Raw genomic sequence first — 23,006 nt, 5'->3', positions numbered from 1 at the left:
TTAATGGGCCACATTGTTACTTCCCTCCTCCTCCATGTTGTGATTTAGGATTCTGTTGCCTGTATACCTGTTGCTCTGTTGTTTTATAATAATCCCTTATAATTTTCCATATACAGATTGGTATTGATAAATTCTTTAGATTTATGCTTTTATGTTAATCTTATTAAAGTCTTTACTCTCTAAGCAATATTTGAGTATCTTTACTCCCTAAGTAATATTTGAGTATCTTCTCCCAGTTTCTTTGTGCTAGTAATATTTCTACTGAAGTGTTGATAAACTGATTGGTGTTCCTTTATAGGTTACCCTTCACTCTCTTGATGTTCTTAATTATTTGTCCTTGCTGTTAACTTTCAGCAATTTTATTATAATATATCTTGGTGTGTTTCTCTGGTATTACTTTGTTTGGAACTCTTTGGGCTTCTTGGATCACATATATATGGTTTGTTTCTCATATTGAGATGTTTTTCAGCAATTATTTCTTAAAGTAAATTCTCCGCACCTTTCTCTTTCTCTTCTTCTGGGAACCCCACAATACCCATCTGTGGGTGGGAATGCAGACTCTATACTTCTCTTTAAGTTATCCCAAAGAGTTCATACATTATTTTACTTTTTATTCCTTTTTTCTCTGTTGTCTTATTGTGGTTTTGTTGTTGTTGTTGTTTTGAGCTATTAATTCACTCCATTGCTTCTGTTTGTCTGTTTTGTAGGCCTAAATTGTACTTTTTAATTCAGTTATAATATTCTTTAGCTCTGTTACCTTTAATTGTAGCTGCCTATTTTTCTTTGTCTTTATTCTGATGCTGTTTAATATCTTCCATTGCTTTTTGAGTTCTATAAGCATTGATAGAATTGTTACTTTAAATTCCTCCTCAGTCATATTACATGGTTCTGCTAAGCTGAGATTTTGTCCTTTCCAGATTTTTTTCTCCAGTATTTGTGGTATGTTCATATCTCTTTTCAATTTTAATTTTCTGGATTACAATAGGAATAGACTTTTAGATTGTTGTCTTTGCACCCGTTGAAGTAGTTGGAGAAATGGTACTGGTGAGGATAAAAGAGGACACGACAGTAGACCACCAAAGGATTACCTTCAATAAAGTCAGGAATTCAATTTTCCTGCTCTGTTGTGAGGACCAGCCTTGTACGGTGAGGATACACCATGATCCTGTCCTCTAGACCAGCTCCTCAGTCTTAGTGTCTCATTGCAGGGTAAGTAAAGTATCAAGCTTTTCTGCCCTCCCACCATTAGGACTAATGATAGATCCTGAATGCATGCCTGATGGCAGACACCTGGAGTAGGGTGTGGGCATGCATAGGTGGGTACATCTGGGCTGAGAGTGGGCTTATAAGGGTGATGCAGCAGAGTGCAGGGAGGTGGTGCGGTGCAGAGTATGGAGGAGTGCAGTGGAGTGGATGAAGGAGTATGGCGGAGAATGGCGGAGCACGACGGAGTACAGCCACGACGAACAGCGGAGCGCATGAAGACAACATGGCTGTTAGAATTGGTAAAGAACCTACCCGGTATGGGCTGGTTGCGTTACACTCATATAGTCTTATGGCCATTTCTACTCTAGGTTATACTAGATATAACATTTGGGTATAGAATTCTAGTTGATTTGGGCCTCCCCAGTGGCACAGCGGTTGAGCACTGGGTTGCGAAGCTGCCTGCAGCCTCTGCAGCGCCGGTTCAATCCCCAGCCGGCAGGCGAGGGTCCCACGTGGCGTGCAGACCTCTCCTGCCACCTGCTGCTCCCCTCAGCAGTGTACTTCAGTCCTTCTGCCTGCTCTGCTCCCCGCTCTGGCTCTGGTGAATTCTCTCACCCTCCTGCACTTCTGACTGTACCCAGTGCTTGCATAAATAAATAAATAAATCTTAAAAAAAAAAAAAAAGAATTGTAGCTGATTTATGGTCATAGGCTGGGAGCGATTCTCTTTTCTTTCAAGCACAAAGCAGCCTTATCCTGGGCTCTTGGTTCCTGTTATTAACAGGGGCCTGTGCTCTAGTTTATTTAACTATTATTTTGTTTTCTTTTTTTGGAGTTACCCCTTGGCTATCAGAGAGCAGGTGCTTTGAATATTCCAGTTGCCTCAAATAGTAGCCTCTTCCTTGAGGAGACACAGATGATCTTACTTGTTCCCGCCCCAACCCCACTAATTCATGCTCCAGCTATTTTATATTGAGATCCTCAGGCCCACATGTGAGATTCTACTCTACACCACCATTCTGCAGCTTTCCAACATGGAAGCCACTCTGTCCTGAGGACAAACTCAGCATGCCATTTTCTGGTGCAGTACTGGATCTCACAGTCCAGGTATTGGCATCTGTGCCTGAGTGAACAGCTGTAGGGGATTCTGCAAGTAAAGGCCTCTCACTCTTGTGTGCTGTACTGCCCTGGTATTGCTGTAAACAGAGTTCACTTCAAGTTCTCTCTACCCTCCTTCCCACTGGAGTGTGACTGTTAGTGTGCAGTGTGGTTGTCCATTTTTCCCTCAAGAGTTTTAGGGGCCTTGTTTTACTGCAATCTAGCTGTGAATATTTGGAGGTGGTAAGTACAGTGTCTTCATTCTGCCAACATCTTTCCGGGTTCTTCCTTTTTATTGGGCTTCCCAGCAAAGTGCAGATTGCTTCTCTTATGGTGCCTTATAGTTCCTGTAGGTTTTATTCACTCACTTTCATTCTTCCTTCTTTACTTTTTCCCAACAGGATAAGGTCATATGCTCTTCTACTTCACAGATTCTTTTTTATAATCAAGTCTCCAACTGGGGCTCTCTATTGCCATTTTTTAATTTCATTTAATGTATTCTCTAGATTTAGAATTTCTGGGGGTTTTTTTCTTTATATTTCAGTCTTTCTATTAAATATTATCTTTGTGGATGTATTTTTTTTTCCTATTTTCATAGTTTTTGTAGTTCTTTGAGTTTCCTAAAATAATTACATTGAATTCCCTCTCAGGTAAATTTCACATTTTCATTTCTTTGGCATTGGTTACTGGAAAATTAGTTTTTCCTTTAGTGCTACCATGTTTCTTCAATTTTTCTAATTCCTTAAAGATTTTATCGTTGTCTCCATATTTGAAGAAGATTCTCCACATTTGTCTCCATCTTCTAAGTCTCTATTGCCTGGTTTGGGGATAGAAATACTTTCACTGATCAATCCTATTAGGGTTTCTGAGGTTTTCTCAGGTCTTTTCCATGAATATGCTTGCTCTATACTTTTAGTTCCCTTTTGAAGTGGACTTACTAAGATTATATACTTTCTCTTGATCCTTAAAAGTCAGGCCGATTAATGACAACCTCCTGTTTGCCTTCCTTAGGGTGGGGCTAAGTGCACAAATTTCTGTGAGTCCTCCCAATTCTATCATTGGGCTGCTTTCTGCATATATTTATGAGCCACCTGCAAAGCTTCACATTCAATACCAACGTTTCCAAACATGAAGCTTGCCATGGAGTGTGTATGGGTGATATGCATGGAGTGCTGGGGGTTTCCATGGGTGACTTAGAGGTATCCACAGGCAATGTATCCCCAGGACTCATGGGTGGATAATGAAAATTATAGGCAGTTGGTAAAACCCCATATCAAAATCTGTCACCCAAAGATATTTGGTAGAGAATTGCCTACTGAAAAAAGACTGAATTGAACTTAAAATCTACACTTTCATGTTGAATATGTATCTGTAATTTGTATACATTTTTTTCGCAAACTATTTCATTATTTGTTTTTGCCTCTAATTCTGTGGTTTGTTTTCTCATGTTCTCCACTCCATTGTGACTTTTAAAAAATTTTTCATTAGACAATTCCTCTAGGAAATCCATAATTGTTGATTAATCCTTTTGCCCACTGGGGATGCCCCAGATTAGTAACACTACATTTATAATGATACTGAAAAGACTTACTTATCTCTTCTTGGGAATATGTTACACTACACACATATTTACAAGTTATTATCTCATCTAATTTCTAACAGAATTGAGACTAGGTTTTCTATAAGGAATGATATTGTCTTTCTACTCTTTAATACCAATAACTGATCATAACCATAAATGAACAGTATCATTAATTAATGATAAAATGTCATTGTAAAAACTCTATGCTCTGGTCACATAAGATGAAAGCATCGTAAAGAGCAATCCAGGTACCAATAAGAGACAGTTTACTATAAATTAAAGATTATTTGAGAATCAGTGTTGAGCTATTTAGCAGAATCCTCAATTGCTTGAAATAGAACAATGCAGCCATTTTCACCTAAGGGAAACAGACTGAATGACGTATTTGTTATGTATATTATCAAGGTGAGAGAAAGAGAAATTAAGTTTCTTATACAAAATGAGTATTCACTAAAGTATCAAACTGGTACAGTAGGGAATATATCTCCAAATTGTTCTCACTTTCAGCCAAATGGGCAGCAAATTGACTCAAAATGCTTATGTTAATTAATTTACTTAATCATTCAATGAGAATTTATTTGAGTGCTTCACTTGTGCCAGACACAATTCTAAACTCTTATGAAACAGAGAAGAATGTGACAGAAAAGCCTCTGTCCTCATGGAGAATACATATTTGTAGATGATAAAAAAGACAATAAACAAACAAAACAAATTCAGATAGAGATTGGTGCTATTAAACAAACATGAGGCCATGTGGTATGTTCAAGAGATTGAAGGTTGGTACACTTCAATATGGGAAGACAGAGTCAGATTTTTGGATGAAAAGAAATACACATCTCATACTGAGAGGCTAGTTATAGAGGATTTTTTCATCTGTCTCCTGCTGACCATATTTTCCTATTTCACTAATTATTATTGTCCCATTTGAAATACTAGTCAATAAACGATTATTGAGATCCCACTGTGTTCTCAGCACCAGTATGACCAGAAAATGTGGTTGAATTCAAGCAACTAATTCTACTGCTGTGATAAAATATGAGGTGGAGAATCATGCTTAAGTCAGTAAATAACTTAAGCCTTCTTTTTTTGATGGGTACATTTGAGTCTAAGCTTCCTCAAGCATTCATATATCACACATGTGAAATTTGGCCATCAAAGTTCTAGGAACTCCTCCAAAAAGAGGCATCATTTATTGCCACTAGATGGCACCAATTATTTTCATATTTTTAGACCAAAAAAAAAAAAAAAGAACCTTTTTCCAGGTAATAGCCACACTTAAAATGGAAGAATGTTACTTAGCAACATTATTAATAAAAGTACTGCTCTTTTATTAATAATTTTCTTATATGAAGGACCACAGCAATTGCATTTAAAGTTGCTGTGTTCATGAACTCACATGTTTATTCAATTCATGTTTGTTTCTAATTTTGCTTAATGTATTAGCAATGTTTTTGAAAATGTAAAAAGGAAAGTAATAAATACATATCATTATTAAACATAAATAGGATCAAAATAGCTGATAAAATATATTACATATGTCTTTTAAAGTTTCACAGAAAATTGTTTTAATAAATTGTGGTAGAATTACTTGCTCTTAAAGAAGGAATTCCCCATTGTGTCCCTCAAAAATAAGTAATATTTATAAATGTATTGAAAAAACAATAGTGTTTATTATTATATTCAAATATAGCAAAACCGTTATAAAATTGTAAAATGAGACAGAAATCACAACTAAATATATAATATTTAGTCATATTCTATATTAGAAATTTAGAATGCATAGTTTTATAAAACAATAATTTCAGATGTAGGAAAGCATTTCCCTTCCTGTTTCTAACTAGTAAGTTTAAAGGGCAATTAAGACATAAAAATTTTTCTAAAGGAAAAGCACATAAACAATTTTCATTTTTAGAGACTGGTTAGTAAATATTCAAAGTATGTTCACTTAGAAATAAAATGTAATTTTCCTCACATTTTCCATTTAAAATATAAAAATGACCCTGGCATAAATATAACCTATATTTCACATCAGTAGTGATGTGAAAATTATACAATAACAAAATGACAGTGCAAATAAAATGCATTAAACTATGAATTCATATGCTATAGGAATATAATTACTGAGAAGAAAAAAGGTTAGTTACATGTCTATTATGTTAAAAGATTCACTTTAAACATCAGTGCATGTTTGCTACTTCAGGATGAAAAATGACTGCTTCAAACTAGCTGCTATTATTACATTTCCTTCATTCTCAAACAGTTCAAAAATAATACTCACTTTAATATTTGCCAGAGTGTTTTTCCTCATGGTAAGGAGTAGTTGGAATTTCTGTTCGTCTTCATATAGTCTCTCTTTACAGAGTTTTTTCTCATTCATGAGATGCTCAAACACAACTTGAGCATGTTCCCTTTTGTATCTGATAGTTACAAATTGGTCTCTATGAAGAAATAATTGCATTTACTATTAATATTTTACAACACCTTAAAAGACTCAATATTGAAAAAAATATTGGAACTGAAGGGTTTTAGATATTCACTACCCCTTCCAAAGACCTACCTTTACAGAATTACTTTAAATGAGCCAGGTGAAAGAAAATTAAGTGGATTCTCTTAGTTATCTACTTGACTGTGAGTTTATTTTTGTTGTCATTTGGAAAGAAATCCTCTTCTAGGCATGTAAATCTGAGGATATATTCTGATTAGATAAAGTCATCAGCACATGGCTAATTATACAGGAGTGAACATATATATTAAGAGAGGCAAAAATAATGAAAAGCAAGGCCCTAATTCCATACAGAAGATTTCCCATCCACTAAGTGTGAATAATGAGTATGTTTTATAGTTTACTGACAGCCACCATTGTGGAGAGAGGAAAAATGAGTATCCAGTGTTCACCCACTTCCTCTTACCCTACCCCTGGGGCCTCCTGACATGCAAGGTGGATACATTTCTGTGTTTAAGCCAAAGTGTGTGTCCATGCACATATGTATGTCTGTGAATGTTGTCATTTACAACTAAGTATCCTGATATAGAGGTAAAATGATTTTTTAAAATAAAATCTGTAGTTGTATAAGGAACAACACTACTAGAAAAAGCATCAGAAAGTGGTTGATACTTTAAAAATAAACATGATTTAGTAATAATTGCCAGATTTGATTCACCAACCCAGAATCTGGATAAACAGAGTTGCAAAAGCTCAACACACTTATGTTAGCCACATTTATTTTTACTTCTATTGGTATAGAAAATTGTATCAGCACTGTGGTGGAAGGCCATGGGATGGGTGCTTCAGGGTGGGCATGCTATGATGACTACATCTGAGGTGGGGATCCTATACTGCCAAATTACTAACAACTGTGTAAAACAATGGTACTTCAGTAATTTTTTTAGAATCATTTTATATCCAAAGTAAAAAAAAATATTAAAATAAAATGTTAAAGTGCCATGAATTCGAAAACTCCATGAATGAATAATTATAGCAGTTTACCTATGAAGTACTTAAACTTTAACATTAATTTACAATGTGCAAGTCAAGTAGAAAAGGACAGACCAGAATTCAATCCCAGTAATGTCTTACTCTGTGTGATACAGCAGCTCAGACTAAGTACCCATTTTTTTCCCTCTCCGCCAGAGCCGTATTGACAAATTTGAAAACATAACTCTTTGTTCACATTCTTTAGATGTGAGTCTTTTCTTCTAAATGGAATAAGATTGTTACCTTTCATCTGCTTTGTCTCTGGTTTTTTGCACTTCATCATTCATATAAACAACATCCAAATGCTTATGTGATGCTTTTATAAATATTCACTAAAATGACCATTACCAAAAAGTTCTCAGTTACTGTCAGCAAACACGGCTATCTGGAATACAAATATTTGTTCTATGCACTATTTTGAGAATGGATTATATTCAATGTACAGGTTTAGTAATTATATATGCATAATAGACATTGTATATGTCTTGCTACATAGTAAAACACTGGTGTGTGTGTTTTTTTCCTCACACTGATGAAAAGAACAGATTCAGAAGTCCTTAGGTTGAGTTTGAATTCATTTACTTCCCAGTTAAGAAACAGTTGTGAAAATTGCACAAGAGTCAAGGATAGCTTAAATTGCTATTATATCTATTAACATTTTAATTGTTTTTCATGTGTAAATTTTGTTTCTCTAAAACAATATTCAGACACTTGAAGGTATTTGCCAATTTCTTTATCCTTCTTGCTGCCTGGAAATAGGCACACCATGAGTCACCAATAAATAACTACTAACTTGATAAGTTCATCCATTGCAATTACCAGAAGATAATTCCTAATATAGTTTATCTGCAGTTATTTTCCTTTCCAATCTTAATAGTTTATCTGCAGTTATTTTCCTTTCCAATCTTAATTTGTACAGTCAATATGCAAGGCAGAAAGAGCATGTACTATGGAGCATGATAGACCTAAACTGGAACTAGCCTTACGACTAATTAACGGTATAATCTTATGACAACTGTTTGATTTTCCAGAATGTGTTTCCTTAGCATTTATTTCAGAAATTTATTATATAATTTAAGAATTTGCTGTGAGAACAGGATGAAATGGGGAAAAAAGGTTGTCCATAAGTACCTGGCACTTTAAGAAGTCAATCAATGCTAGCTTTAAATTTTACTTGAAATTGTTCAACATCACTGCTAAATAATAGAGTTGTAAATAATATCACAGTGTCAACCTATTCCTTTTCTCCTCTTCCTTGGGGAGGGCAAAGTTTTGTCAAGTTTAGAGAGGGAACTGCTTCACTGGTACCTGGTAACAAATCTTATTTCAAGGCAATATAATCTATCCAAAAGATTAAACAAATAGCTAATATTGGAAATGGTAAAAATCCTGAAGAAAAAAACTTCAAAAAAGCCCTAAATTAAACTTTTTGTTTAATGTGAATGTATAATTTTAAGAGTATACCTTTGAGTTCCAAAATATTCTTAGATATTAAGCAATGTGGATAAATATCTTTCAAAGTAAACATGTTTTCTTGCTCTCTGATGTGATATAGTCGTATGATTTAGTCATTTGCAGATAAAGCTATATAATCTTTTTGAAAATAAGTTTTTGCCCTAAGGTAACAACTAAACAAATTCTTGTTGAGTTCAGTGATTTGACTCCATGAAGGTGTATGGTATCAGGCTGTGCATAATTATATTTAATGATACTTTATCTCTCAAATTGTGATGAATCTGCCTATATTATATCTGCTGTCTATATTTAAATTGAATTATTCCTAAAAGTGACCAATGTCTATTTGTCCAATTGTAATCTAAGCCCTGTTCTCAATCTATTACTATTACAAAGTAGAAAGTAATAACCAATATAAGTGAAGAAAGAGAAGATAAATTCTAGTTAGAGTCCAAGATACACTATGGCTTATAGCATGATCCTTCTCTGAGCAACGGCCTTAACTAAATTCTAGTTAGAGTTCAAGATACACTATGTCTTATAAGCATGATCCTTCTCTGAGCAAAGGCCTTAACTAACCTGTGTCAGGCATGTTAGTGGCCCCCCAAACTAATGAGGGGACTTTAGAAGACAAAAAATGTGAACAAATCACATGCCATTTAGTAGAATATTCTTAAATTCTTACTTCACGACTATTATCATAAAATGTGGGTGAGAAACCATGTTATATAAACATGTCAAGCTAGGAAGAAATACTGACTTTAGTGGAAAAGACGATTAATTTAATAAAGAATAAAAGGTATTGCATTTGGAAAAAGAGAAACAGTCTCAGTTATCCAATTAAGAATAAATTCAGGGGCCTCCCCAGTGGCACAGCGGTTGAGCGCTGGGTTGCGAGGCTGCCCACAGCCTCTGCAGCGCCGGTTCAATCCCTGGCTGCTCCCCGGCCACCGGAGGAGGGTCCCACATGGCACGCAGACCTCTCCTCCCACCCGCTGCTCCCCTCAGCAGTGTACTTCGGTCCTTCTGCCTGCTCTGCTCCCCGCTCTGGCTCTGGTGAATTCTCTCACCCTCCCATGCTTCTGAACCAGTGTTTGTATAAACAAACAAACAAACAAACAAATAAATAAGTGAATGAATGAATAAATGAATGAATAAATGAATAAATCTTTAAAAAATAAATTCAGGGGAGCAATGAAAAATTGTAGCAATTTATGATCATGATTTTAAACCAAAATTATCAAACGTCACATGTACATTCCACATCAAATTATGATAGAAAATATGGATCATTTTAAGAACAAATTTTAGATCTACAAATTTGATCTTATCTGTTATGATATATTAAATTTTAGTAGTTCATAAAATTTTCAATGTACTTACTTTAAACTGTTAATTTTTTGAACAAGATTTTCCTTTTCCTTTATTTTTTCTTCTAAATCCTTATCCATTTGACTTATTTTTGTCTGATAAAGAAATGTTTTACTTTTAGCAGACTCTATTTCTTTAAAAATTAATGATTGTTTTTCCTGGGGAGAAAACAAGAATGCTTTATCTCTAATACTGCTATATTCAAATCCTTGTAATTTAGGGACACAATTACATGTGTTCATGGAGAAAATTAAACAGTAACTTGTTATCAATAAAAGTAACAACTTAGCTGTATGTTCTCTTTTCCGTTATTACATTTGATAAGATCTTCTAAAAAATGAGTTAGAAATACTTCTTCTCTACCCTTAATGTACCCTTTCTCTCTTACACTAACTTGTACTCCCATTCACACACATGAAATTTTAAATACATAATCTTTCAAGATGAAAACATGTGGTTACTTGTTTTCAAAGACATACAATTATATATGTATAGTTCTGAACTTCTAAAAATGAAGTTAATATTTAATGCAAGCACAATTTTCTAAAATTAGACCATGTAATATGGGTTAGATTGGAAATTTTATTTTGCATCTATCATTGTATTATCCTTTCATGTTTGCTAGGTGTTTATACTAACTAATTTGCTGACTGGGTGATTGATTTTTTGAATGCTGTTCCTCACATTGCTCCTAATTATTACTGTACTCCCAACTAATTCCATAGATCTCAACTTCTCCCTTGACTTCTATTTAATGCCACTTCCACCAAATCACTCCTTAATTCTTCCTCTACCTTCTAATACTCTATTCTTAATTTAGTCTTACAGATCTCAAGAAGATTAACTAATATTTTATATCTATTTTACTGTAAAATTGTGCTGATTGTCAAAGATTTTAAACATTGAATTTCCATATACTTATCACTTTCTTTTTTTTTAAAGATTTATTTATGCATACAAGAACTGGGTTACAGGCTAGAGATGCGGGGGGTGAGAGGATTCACCAGAGACAGAGTAGGGAGCAGAACAGGCAGACTAACTGAAATACACTGCTGACAAGAGCAGCGGGGGAGTCAGGAGAGGTCTGCTGTGCCATGTGGGTTGCTCCCTGGCTGGCCAGGGAATCGAACTCATGCTGTAGTGGCTGAGCACAGCTTGATAGGTTGCATCTTAACCCCTTGCACCACCCGGGAGGCTCCTCTCTTTCTTTTTATATAAGTTCTGGAGTATTTTTTTACTGATTATTGAGGTGAGAAACACACACACATAAAATCTCTACATATAAGAATATCATTTATGGCTTAATTGGAAACTTCAATGGCTCACTAACAATGTTATTTCTGGGAGAAATTTTAATCCAAAATGAAAGAAATGAAACACTGGGGAGAAGATGGTATCAGGGGAGGTCCCTACTTCATTCCTAGGAGTATAATATGAAACAAGTACAGAGGGGAACTGTACCCAAAGGATCCCATTAAGTGGAACAAAAGTAGAGATCCTTTTTGATGTCTGAGACTAATGTTGACTGCACCAGATGGGACACAGGAAATTCAATGCCATACAACAAAAGGTGGGTGGATAAGGTAATCAGAGGATGTGGCAAGGTGGCACCAGTGGTGTACACTTGTGCTCCCATGTTTGTTTGGTGTTATCTGATTCCATCAGGAAAGGCAAAATAATAATAATGGGTATTCCAGAAGGAGATTAGAGATAAGGGGACAGAGGACTTATTGAAAGAAATACTAGAGGAAAATTTCACAAACCTGTAAAAGTAACAAAATATACAAACTCATGAATCTAAAAAACATCTGGTTACCTAAAGAGACCTACACCAAGACATATTGTTATGAAACTTCTAAGAGTTGAAGACAAAGAATATTGAAGTTAGTTAGAAGGGAAAAGATAATGTATAAAAGCACCCCCATTATACTTGCAGTTGACTTCTCTGAGGGAAAGCCATGGGCAAGGAGTGAAAAGAAGTGCATATTCAAAATAATTGAAGACACAACTGCCAGTCAAGAATGCTATAATCTGGGACCTCCATAGTTGTGCAGGGGTTAGAAACAGCACTATCAAGCTATCGCCAGTCACTACAGCACAAGTTTGATACCTGGCTAGCAGGGAGCTGACTCATATGATGCAGCAGACCTCTCCTGCCTCACCCACTGCTACCCTCAGCAGTGTATTTCAGTATATCTGTCTGTTCTGCTCCCCACTCTCTCTGGTGAATCCTCTCACTCCCACCCCCTGCAACTCTGGCTTACACCCCAGTTCTTGTATGCATAAATACATATTTTTTTTTAAAAAGGAATACTATCACCTATAGGGCTTTCCTTCTGATATGAGGGATGAGGAGAACTAAAGACCTTCTCAGACAAACAAAAGCTGAAGGAGTTTTCAAAGAGTATAACTCCCTACAAGAAAAGCTGAAAGGAGCTCTCATGTTTAAATTGAAGAACATCCACAAAAAGAAGTAAACAAGGAAATAGAACCAGAAAATGAAGGATAAAATGGCAGTTGCATTCCTTCATATGTCAATAACCATCCTAAATGTGAAAGGACTTAACTTACCAATCAAAAAGCATGGAGTGGTTGGTTGACCATAAAACAAAACCCAATTCCCTGATGTCTCCAGGAAACATAGTGGAGTTCCAAATATGAACACAGATTCAAAGTGAAAGATTGGAAAACAATCCCAGAAACCCACAAACCAAAAATAAGGCAAGAACAGACATACTTATATCACATAAAACATGTTTCCAACCAAAAAAGGAATAAGAGTCAGGGATGGATACTATATAATGATTAAAAAGAATAATGTATCAAGGAAGACATAACATTCATCAATATGAGTGTTACTACCAAATGAAGTGGTCAATCCAGACCACTTTCCAAAATGACTGCACCAGGTCAAATTCTCACATTCCCAGTATAATAGGGTTCTTCTTTTTTAACATCCTCTCCAACATTTGTTCGGACTCTTTTTCATACATGCCATTCGCAAGAGAGAAAGATAACTCATTGTGGTTTTAACCTGCATCTCTCTTATAGGAAACAGTAATAAACATTTTTTTAATATACCTATTGACCCCTTTGATGCTTTTTTTTTTTTTTGGTGAATTGTCCATTCAGATCTGCTATCCATTTATTAATTGCTTTGTTTCCTTTTATTGTTAAGTTGAATACATTTTTGGGGATATCTTGGTTATTAAACCCTTGTTTTGTATAATATATACATACCTTCTCCCATTCAGCTTGATGTCTTTTTAATCTGCTTATATATTTTTTCACTGTAAAAGTTTTTTTCTAATTCCTTCAGGTGAGAGATAAGATTATTTGAGCTCTTTCCTATTTCCATATGTGAGCCTGTATTGCCTCTTAATCCTTTTTTTGCCTTGCCCATTGATTTTGTCTTTATATTTTTAACTTTTACTTCAATTTCTTCATTATCCCAATTGTTATTCAGTAATGTATTGTTTGGTATCCACATGTCAGAGGTTATTCCTGCTTTCTTTATGTAGTTTATTTCAGTTTGATACCATTGTGATCAGAGAAGATAACTGATATGATTTCAATCTTCATGAATTTACTGACACTTCCTTTATTACCCAAACATGATCTGGAGAATGTTCTATTTGGAATGTATCCAAATATGCACTTGAGGAGGATGCATATTCATCTTTTGATTTCACAAAGTAAAATACTTACAAAAGCTAGTGGACACCATAAAGAAAGTGAGGCTTCTGATGTTAAGAGAGAGGGGTAAAAAGGGAGGGGATCGAAGAAAAAGTAAATAGTATAATCCCAGGGATATGCGTTGTATATAGATCTCTTTTATTTTTGTCTATTTCAAAATACTATGTACTTTCTAATACATTACCCAAACATGTTTAGATTTTAGAAAAAGTAGCCCATGAAAATGTCACTGCTTTAAGAGTTAAATTATAATAATATGTTTTTGTTTTTAAATTACAATAATGTTGACCAGAAAAATTAATTTCTAAAATGTAGGTTATTTTTATCCATATCTATCTAAAGGATAATTTTTATGTTATGTATTTCATTTAAGTAGAAAGATAATTAACTGAACATTAATACTGAATATGATCAATAAAATAGGTAAATTTTTTAAAAATGTACATTAAGTTGCCATTGGGAGATAACTTGCAAAATAATTTCATTTACATTTCTTTGTTAATAAGTAAGCAATTATAACACAATTTCAAAATAAATCAAATATTTTAAATAAAAATGAACAAGATTGGACCATTTTCAACACAAAAACTCAAGGCTATTCATTCTGTGTACAAACCAACTTGAAAATCACTTATTTCACACCTTAGGTTAAAGTGTCTGTTCAAGAAGCATGCAAAAGAATGAATTTAGACAACTATTTCACACCATATAGAAAAATCAATTCAAAATGGATAAAATACTTTGATGTAAGACCTGAAACATAAAATACATAGAAGAAATCATAGATAAAACATTTCACAACATAAGCTCCAGTGATGTCTTTAGAGATTCATCGCCAACAGAAAGGAAAACAAAAACAACGTAAACAGCTGGGACTATATCAAACTAAAAACTTCTGCACAGTAAAAGAAACCATAACTGAAACAAAAAGACACTCTACTTAATGGGAGAAAATATTCACAGTTCATATATCTGACAAAGGATGGATATCAAAGATATACAAAGAAATCATAAAACTCTATTAAAAAAAAAAAAAAAAAACAAGCAAGTGACCCAATCAAAAAATATGCAGGAGAACTAAACAGGCACTTCTCCAAAGAAGACATAGAGACTGCAAACAAGCACATGAAAAAATATTCACCATCACTTATCATTAGGGAAATGTAAATCAAGAAACAGTGAGACACCATCTCACACCTGGGAGAAATCCCCATATCAAAAAGACAAGAAACAAGGAGTGCTGGTGGGATGTGGAGAAAGGGGGACCCTCTGACACTGCTGGTGAGGATGCACAATGATCCAGTCCTTATGAAAAATAGTGTGAACATGTTTTAAAACATTAAAAGTGGACCTGCCATTTGACCCAGTAATTCCACATCTGGCTATCTAGCCAAAAAATTTAAAAACACTGATTCAAAGGGAAACTTGTACTCCTGTGTTTATTACATTGCTATTTACTATAGATAAATTATGGAAACAGCTTAAGCACCCCAAAACAGATGAGTAGATCAAGAAGGTGTGGTATATATACATAATGAAATATTCCCTAGTGATTAAAAAAGATAAACACATGCCATTTGTGGCAACATGGATGGAGCTAGAAATGATAATGTTAAGAGAAAAAAGCCAGAAGAAAGATAAATGCTGGAAAGCGTCACTAATACATAAAATACAGCATAACTAAACTAACAATCAGATAAAGACAAGCTTAAATACCAACACTTGAAAGCTGACTAACTGAAGCATCTGGTGTGGAAAGGGGAGAGGGAAGGGTAAGAACAAAGATGAAAGGAAGAACAATGGACCATGATGGTGGATATGGGTGATTTGGTGGTGGGTGTACTACAGTGACAATACATGATGGGGTTATTCAAATATTACCTCAATTAAAAATAAAATTATTTTTAAAATAGTAATGTGCCTGTTTGATCAACAATTAACTGCTCTAGAGAGTCACAGAAATCAGACAATTGAAAATTAAATCCATCCTTCCCTTTAAGAATACATAAATGAGGGCCTCCTTGGTGGCACAAGGGGTTAAGCACAGACTGTGAAACTGTCTGCAGCCCCCGCAGCCTGGGTTCAATCCCGGCTGGCCACAGAGATACCCACATGGCACGGCAGACCTCTCCTGTCTCGCCCGCTGCTCCCCTCGGCAGTGTTTTTCAGTCAGTCTGCCTATTCTGTTCCCCACTCTGTCACTCTGGTGAATCCTCTCACCCTCCCACAAACACATCTGGCCTGTACCCAGGTTCTTGTATAAATAAATAAATCTTTAAAAAAAAAAAACACAGAAATGAATAAAAATAAATATATTGATTATAGCAAGTTAAAGACAACGCACACTATTTTTACTTTCCCATCTCCAAATGACAGTATAAAAACAGAATGTTAGATATGAGACTTTGAAGGGAGTAAATATTTCTAATTCGTTAGCTCTCCTAATGTACAGTCATTTTTTAATGCTTTTTACCTACCAAATTGAGGATAAATTTTAGATGTCAAATATTAGCAATATTTATATCTGTAAATTGGTTCTCCTGTGTAGAAACACAGCAATATTTTATTCACTACAAGTTCCTATGTCTACTTTTAGGGAAAGTAATGGTGAGGGGTGGGGGGTGGTGTATACCAGTGAGAAAGACACGGTAAGAGAGAAAAAAAGACAAAGACTCTGTGAGTGTGTGTGCACCCACACATCCAGAATGGACGTGTTCGGGCAATTAGAAATATGAGGCAAACACCTAAAACTAAAGTGGCTTGAATAGTTTTCATTGGCATAAAAGGATTGGAAATTTGAAACTATGTTCTATATTAAATTTCTTACCTCAGCTAACATTAGTGCATCACGGGTTTTCTTCCCCCTTTTCCGCAATTGTTTCTTTGTTCTTTCCACATTTTTTTTAATGGTGTGTCGCTTCTTAATTATATCACGCAATCTCTAAAAGACATTCAGATATTAGAATATGCAGACTTTACTATACAATGATCTTGCTTTAATCCAAATAGTTCCCAAGAGACTATTTTTATAATAACATTATTTATTTTTGTATAAAGGGAAAGACACCTAAATATGAATTACAGAAACGCACTATGGAATGGATTGTGTACAATCCCAATATTTAGTTTGAGTTACCTAAGAAACACACCATCTAGTCAAGTTTAGTTAAGTAAGAAAAATCAGTAAGCTCACTTAGAAATTTTAAATTTTCTTCACATTTAAAACATCTTAACCAAAATTAAAACTCCAAATATAAATTAGTATTACTCATTACAGAAAGTATGTAAAAACTTATTTTTTCCAGAGTTTATATTATGTTAATCATTCTTGTAATGCATGAACCATTAAATATAATAAAAACAAAAATGATTACTGGGCTAGAAGAAGGTATGAAACACTGGCTTTTAAAAAAATCAATGGAGATAAAAGCCATTCATTTTTTCTCAAATTTACTATCAAAAACAAATACTTTAAATCAGGTTTTCAAAGCAATTAATGTATTTCCATCATTAATATAACAATATTAAAAACACTGATCTTGTTAAGTGATAGTGCTAATTATATATTCACTAGATAGGTACTAAAAAGCATTTAGCAGCCTCAAGTAGGGTAATATACTAAGATTGTTTCCATGCTTTAATACTGTATACAACTTGCTTAATGTTTTTAGGCACAAGTTTTCTCAAGTTTGTGATACAAATAAACTCCTATTTCATAAGCAAGCTTTGAAGATCAAAATAAACTTTCATAATGGCAATATTTTGAAATCACAAATTTTTTAAACAAGGAAATTTAAAAAAATAAAGACTAAGAATATATTTATATTATTTGTAAAGAAAAAAATCCAGCTGTCAGAATGACCCAAATGAATGTCCTCTCTACAGCTAAAGACAAGAATATATAACTCTTACCACACCCTCTACTTCTCTAAAAGACTAATGACATTATGTATACATATTTTTCTACTAAATTTTTCTTTGGGAAGGGCTAGTAACATCAGTTACTGACATAAACTTGTTGTTTTGAAAATATTTTATCAACATTTGCTTTATTTTTCACATTAGCTGTCTTCACTTCTCCTACATGCATCAAAAATTTTCCATGAAAATGTCAAGATGCTTTATATTTTATATTTGAGTAAACATAGCTCTAGCATTTTATTAACAAGCAGTGAAGGCTCTGACCTAAGTTTATCAAAATAGGCAATCATGCCAGATAAATCACTGCTCACCCATTTGCAAACTACTTTTCCTAACCATGTTCCAATGTGGAGTATGGGGTTTCAGGTAATATTTGTCCATGCTTTTATGTCTTCCCTTGTGAAATCATAATTTTCCAGGTAGTAATGTATAATTACATACATGAATCACTGGCCTAAATATTTCTGTAAATTTATTTTTGAATTAATTACAAGCGCTTACATTATAATGTTCGTTGTAGATAGTTTTGATTTTGATAGCATCCTGTTCCAGCTGAAACAAAGGTCGCTCTATTTCTTCCAGCATTAGGATATATGTTGACTTCTGTTTCCGAAGTGCGTCCTTTTCAAGTGCCTGATCATCTTGAATGGCAACCAGTTTTTTCTGGCAGAAAAAAAAAAAAAAAAACAAAACAATTCATTTAGCTATTAAGTACCTAAACATTTACTGAGCCACTATCTGTGCCAAACAATACTGTGTACTGTTACTTGAAACATTTTTAAAAAGTCATCACAAAAATGCAGTTAGTACAACTATAGCACATTTTAAAGGCAGAAAATTATTATTGAAAAAAATGAAAGAAAAAATATAATAGATAATAAAAATCAAGTACTTTAAAGTAAGTATTAGAGGATAACAAACTTAGAGAACACACTAACAACAAACATTAAAATAATGTAATTCCTTGGGAGAGAATATGTGTATACTGTGCAACCGATAAAGGAACTTCTATCAAAAATCTACAAAGAGCTTATACAACTCACCAAAGCGAAGCAAATAATGGGCAGAAGAACTAAAAAGACACTTCTCCAAACAAGAATGCAAATGACCAACAGGTATATGAAAAAATGTTCAACATCATTTATTATCAGGGAAATCCAAATCAAAACCACAATGAGATATTACTTCACATCAGTGAGAATGGCCCATATTAAAAAAAAAACAAAAAAACAAAGAAAAAAAAAAAAACTGGAAACAACAAATGCTGTCAAGGATGTGGAGAAAAAGGAAACTTCTTACACGCTGGTGGGAATGCAGACTGGTCCAGCCACTGTGGGAAGGTGTGTGGAGGTACCTCAAAACACTAAAAGTGGATCTACCTGTGAACCAGCACTTCCACTCCTAGGAATCTACCCAAAGGACACAAAAACACTAATAGAAAGTAAGCCTGCACTCCTATGTTTATTTCAGCACTATCTGCAATAGCTAAGACATAGAAGCAACTTAAATGCCCCAAAAGAGAGGAATGGATCAAGAAGATGTAGATGTGGAACACTATAGCAATCAAAAATGATAAACTCATGCCATTTGCAGCAACCTGGATAAAGCTTGAAGGTATTATGCTAAGTGAAATAAGCCAAAAGGAAAAAGAAAAAGTATTGAATGATTTCACTTAGAGGTGGCACATAGGAACAAAGGGGCAGGAAAAAGACAAAACCTGCAAGCTGACCATAGACTTGCAGGAAATGGCAAGGGAGGGGGAAGGAGAGTGGTCAAAATGGGGGAGGGAAGAGCACAAGGGACTATGGTGAAAGTTCATGGGTGCTATGGTGGTGGGAGAACTATGGGGACTACACCTGAAGGAAGAACAATGATGTAGGAAAATAAATAAAAATAGACTATATATCTATATGTAGACATAGATACAAATCTAAGACTAAATAAAAATGATGAATAAGAAGTTAATAATAAAATATCACACAAAAGGGGTGGGAAGATTTAGCAATTTAAAAATATATATGTATAAATTTAGAATGGCTGTATATTTCCATGCATATGTATATTTCCATGCATATGTAAGAAAAATACACATTCCATTTATATGCTTGAAAATGTCAAATTTCCTAATGAAGTAATCACAGAATTTATGTCTGCTGTAAAGTGAACCAGAGATACATATAATCTTAAAGAAGTTTTAAAAAACATATTTTTAGCCTCTTGACTTAATTTTCTTATAATAATAATTTCAAATATTTATGTATTTCTTAAAGAGAGGCAATTTAGAAACATGCCAGGAATCAAAGTACCCAACCTGAGTTCCAAAGAATAAGTGGCAAAGATATATTTTAAAAAATTATTTTGCTAGCTATCATGCTTTAATTTTAAAATTTATATGTAGAAATATCGTAGCATATTTTTCTTTCAGTATTAAATAAACTCAATTGAAAGACACTAAAAGTAAAGAAAACATAACATCATCACAAAGCAAACTAAAGAGACACTTAGGATTAAAAGCCTACTGCCCTTTTACTAAACTGGCAGAAATTCCCATTAAGCCACAAAATGAGATATGTGTATGGGAGGTCAGTTTCTTTATGCATGATCAGACACTGCTAGTTGTACACAGAGGGCAACTGTCATCAGCTACAGAGTGAAAACTGCTGGCTTGCAAACCAAGTAGTGAAAAGATGCCTCATTACAGGCAAATTTAAAATGCTAAGTAAAATGCAAATGAAAGGAAGAATAAAACATTAAAACCAAGTTGGGATTACCTGAAGTGCTATTCCATTGGCCACTATACCTCGAATGAAGCTTTTCATAAAGTCTTCTCTACCCTATACATTATTAAAAAAAAAAAAATAAAAGGTTTACATTATTGAATATCAAAAACATTTCTAAAGACAATGCTAACACAAGATACATATTAAATATAGTAAAGAGCAAAATATTCATTATAAATTGAGTATTACCTTGATGTTATTTGAGGCAAAGTTATTGAGTGACACAAACTAGCAAATTAAACACAGAATTTCTACTTAATTCACTTTGTACTTCATAGTTCTGAGCTAAAATATCAAAGTAATCAAAAAGGAACATCTAGACAGCATTCAATTACTCTTTTATGAACTATAAGTTCATTTTGATATTACTTTCCAGTATTAACATATTTAAACTTGAATACTAGATACAATAGACACAATATTAGATACAATTGAAGTTTACAACATTAATCAGGTTCTCCTGTTAATTAGACAATTCCTTATTTGCTTTTTTTCTTTTTATAAAAAAATTCTCTGAAAGTTAATTATGAAAAAAATTATCTTTCTGTTACTTGGATAGTCTTAAATTCTTCATAGTTGTACTTTACAGTATCATCTGGCCAGATAGGAAAATATTTCAAAGTTCCTTTTGCTTCAGAATTATATCTGGAAAGCTTTATTTGAGAGAGGAGTGGGGTTGGATTTAGATTCAAAAGGGATGTATAGCTTGGCAAAGAGAAAAGATGGAGGTCCAGAAATGTCTCCAATATCCCTTTCATTACTGAATCCCTCATCATATCCCAGAGTTTATAAAAACAATATAAGAAGAAATGTCTCCTACAGTTCTTCCTTTTCTCAGTACAAAAATCCATGAAAATTATGTTCTCCTAAGTCCAGAAATAAAAACACACATATATGGAAAAGTAATTTACAACAAAGCAGCCAAGGTCATACAATGGAGCAAGGAAAGACCCTTCAATAAAGGGTCTTGGAAAAAATGGACAGTCACATGTAAAAGCATGAAACTAGATCACTATCCAAAAGTAATTCAAGATAGGTTGAACACATGGATGTAAAATGTGAAACCACAAAATACACAAGGGTTACAAAAAATATGGAAATTAAGTGGGCCCTCATACACTGCTGGTGGGAATGTAAATTGATGCACCCATTATGGAAAGCATTATGGAGAGCAAAAAATTAAAAACAGAAATTCTATTTGATACATTTAACCCACTTCTGGGAATTTACCATGAAAACATTAATTCAAGAAGACATACGCAACCCCATGTTCATTGCAGCATTATTTAAAATAGCCAAGAACCAGAAATAACCTAAGTACCTATCAACTGAATGAATATCTGTTCATTTCTATTCTATTCAGCAATTGTGGTACATACACAATGGCATACTTATTTAGCAATAAAAGGATGACGTGTTGCCCTTTGCAGCAACATGGATGAACTTGCAGAACATTACATTTAGTGAAATAAACAAGATGGAGTAAGACAAATATTGCATGATTTCACTAATATGTGGCATTACAGAGAAAATATATAGATGGACTAAATAAAATATACATATATACATACATACATAAAAATAGATTTTATACTATAAGAACATAGCACTCTTATAGTTCTATTAACCGTATTGGTAACTCCTTACCAGAAGGGAAGGAGAAAAGAGGGTGGTTAAGTCAAGGCAAAGGGGACATGTTGATTTTGAGTGATGCAAACCTGACATTTATATAATATTATAATGCATTGTTATTTCAATAAAAGGGGGGGCTATGTTCTCCTAAAGTAAAGAACAATTCCAAATAAGGAAATAAAAAGGTGGTAAAGAAGTCAACAATTTTTTATTTATTTTTTTATTTTAACATTTATCACTTTTTACATTTTTTAGACAATATTTGCTTCCCCCCACCTCCTCAAATTGAGTCCCCATAGAATTTCCTTCCCCAAGGCACCCATGCACCATCCCCAGAGTACCCTGTGCTCCTCCCTCCCTCCCTTTCACCCCTCTTTTTCCTCCTCCCCTGCAGTAGGTCTCTGGTTTATAATTGTCTGTTTTTGCTTTGTTGTGTTTTGTACTGTTATTATTATTTTTTGGTAAAGAAATCAATAATTTTAATAAATCACTTCACCTAAGGATATAACTACATTTCAAACCAATTTATACAATGACATATTTTTTTGATTATTTAAAATAAAGTAGTTGTCTTTTCTAATGTGCTAAAATGTGGTTTAATCGATTTGTTAAATATTTAATTAAAAGGGAACTAAAGGATGGACCAAGATGGCATCAACAGAGGTTCCTTGCTTTGGTGCCAAGAGGATCATCTAACAGTTAATCATATAGACACTATACCCAGCAACACTAATGTTTTTGGGGGGAAACTGATATACCTGTTGGATATCACAGAGCAACATAGAGTGGGG

General features: G+C 33.9%; 1 protein-coding gene across 1 annotated transcript in view; it reads right to left on the bottom strand.

The window, feature by feature from the left end:
* The window catches only part of CCDC178 (coiled-coil domain containing 178), a 305,310-nt gene that overhangs the window by 212,551 nt on the left and 69,753 nt on the right, over positions 1-23,006 (bottom strand). The window contains exons 14-18 of the mRNA XM_037508275.2: positions 20,575-20,637; positions 18,305-18,466; positions 16,710-16,823; positions 10,199-10,344; positions 6,164-6,323 (exon numbers count right to left, since the gene is read on the bottom strand). Of these exons, the coding sequence (XP_037364172.1) occupies positions 6,164-6,323; positions 10,199-10,344; positions 16,710-16,823; positions 18,305-18,466; positions 20,575-20,637 (645 nt within the window). The remainder of the gene's footprint in view (positions 1-6,163; positions 6,324-10,198; positions 10,345-16,709; positions 16,824-18,304; positions 18,467-20,574; positions 20,638-23,006) is intronic.

This window comes from Talpa occidentalis, unplaced genomic scaffold, assembly GCF_014898055.3.
Source record: "Talpa occidentalis isolate TD23 unplaced genomic scaffold, MPIMG_talOcc4v2.1 talOcc4.13, whole genome shotgun sequence".
NCBI classification, from domain to species: Eukaryota; Metazoa; Chordata; class Mammalia; order Eulipotyphla; family Talpidae; genus Talpa; species Talpa occidentalis.
Note: the sequence above shows the minus strand (reverse complement) of the source record. Positions and strands in the feature narration are given on the sequence as shown.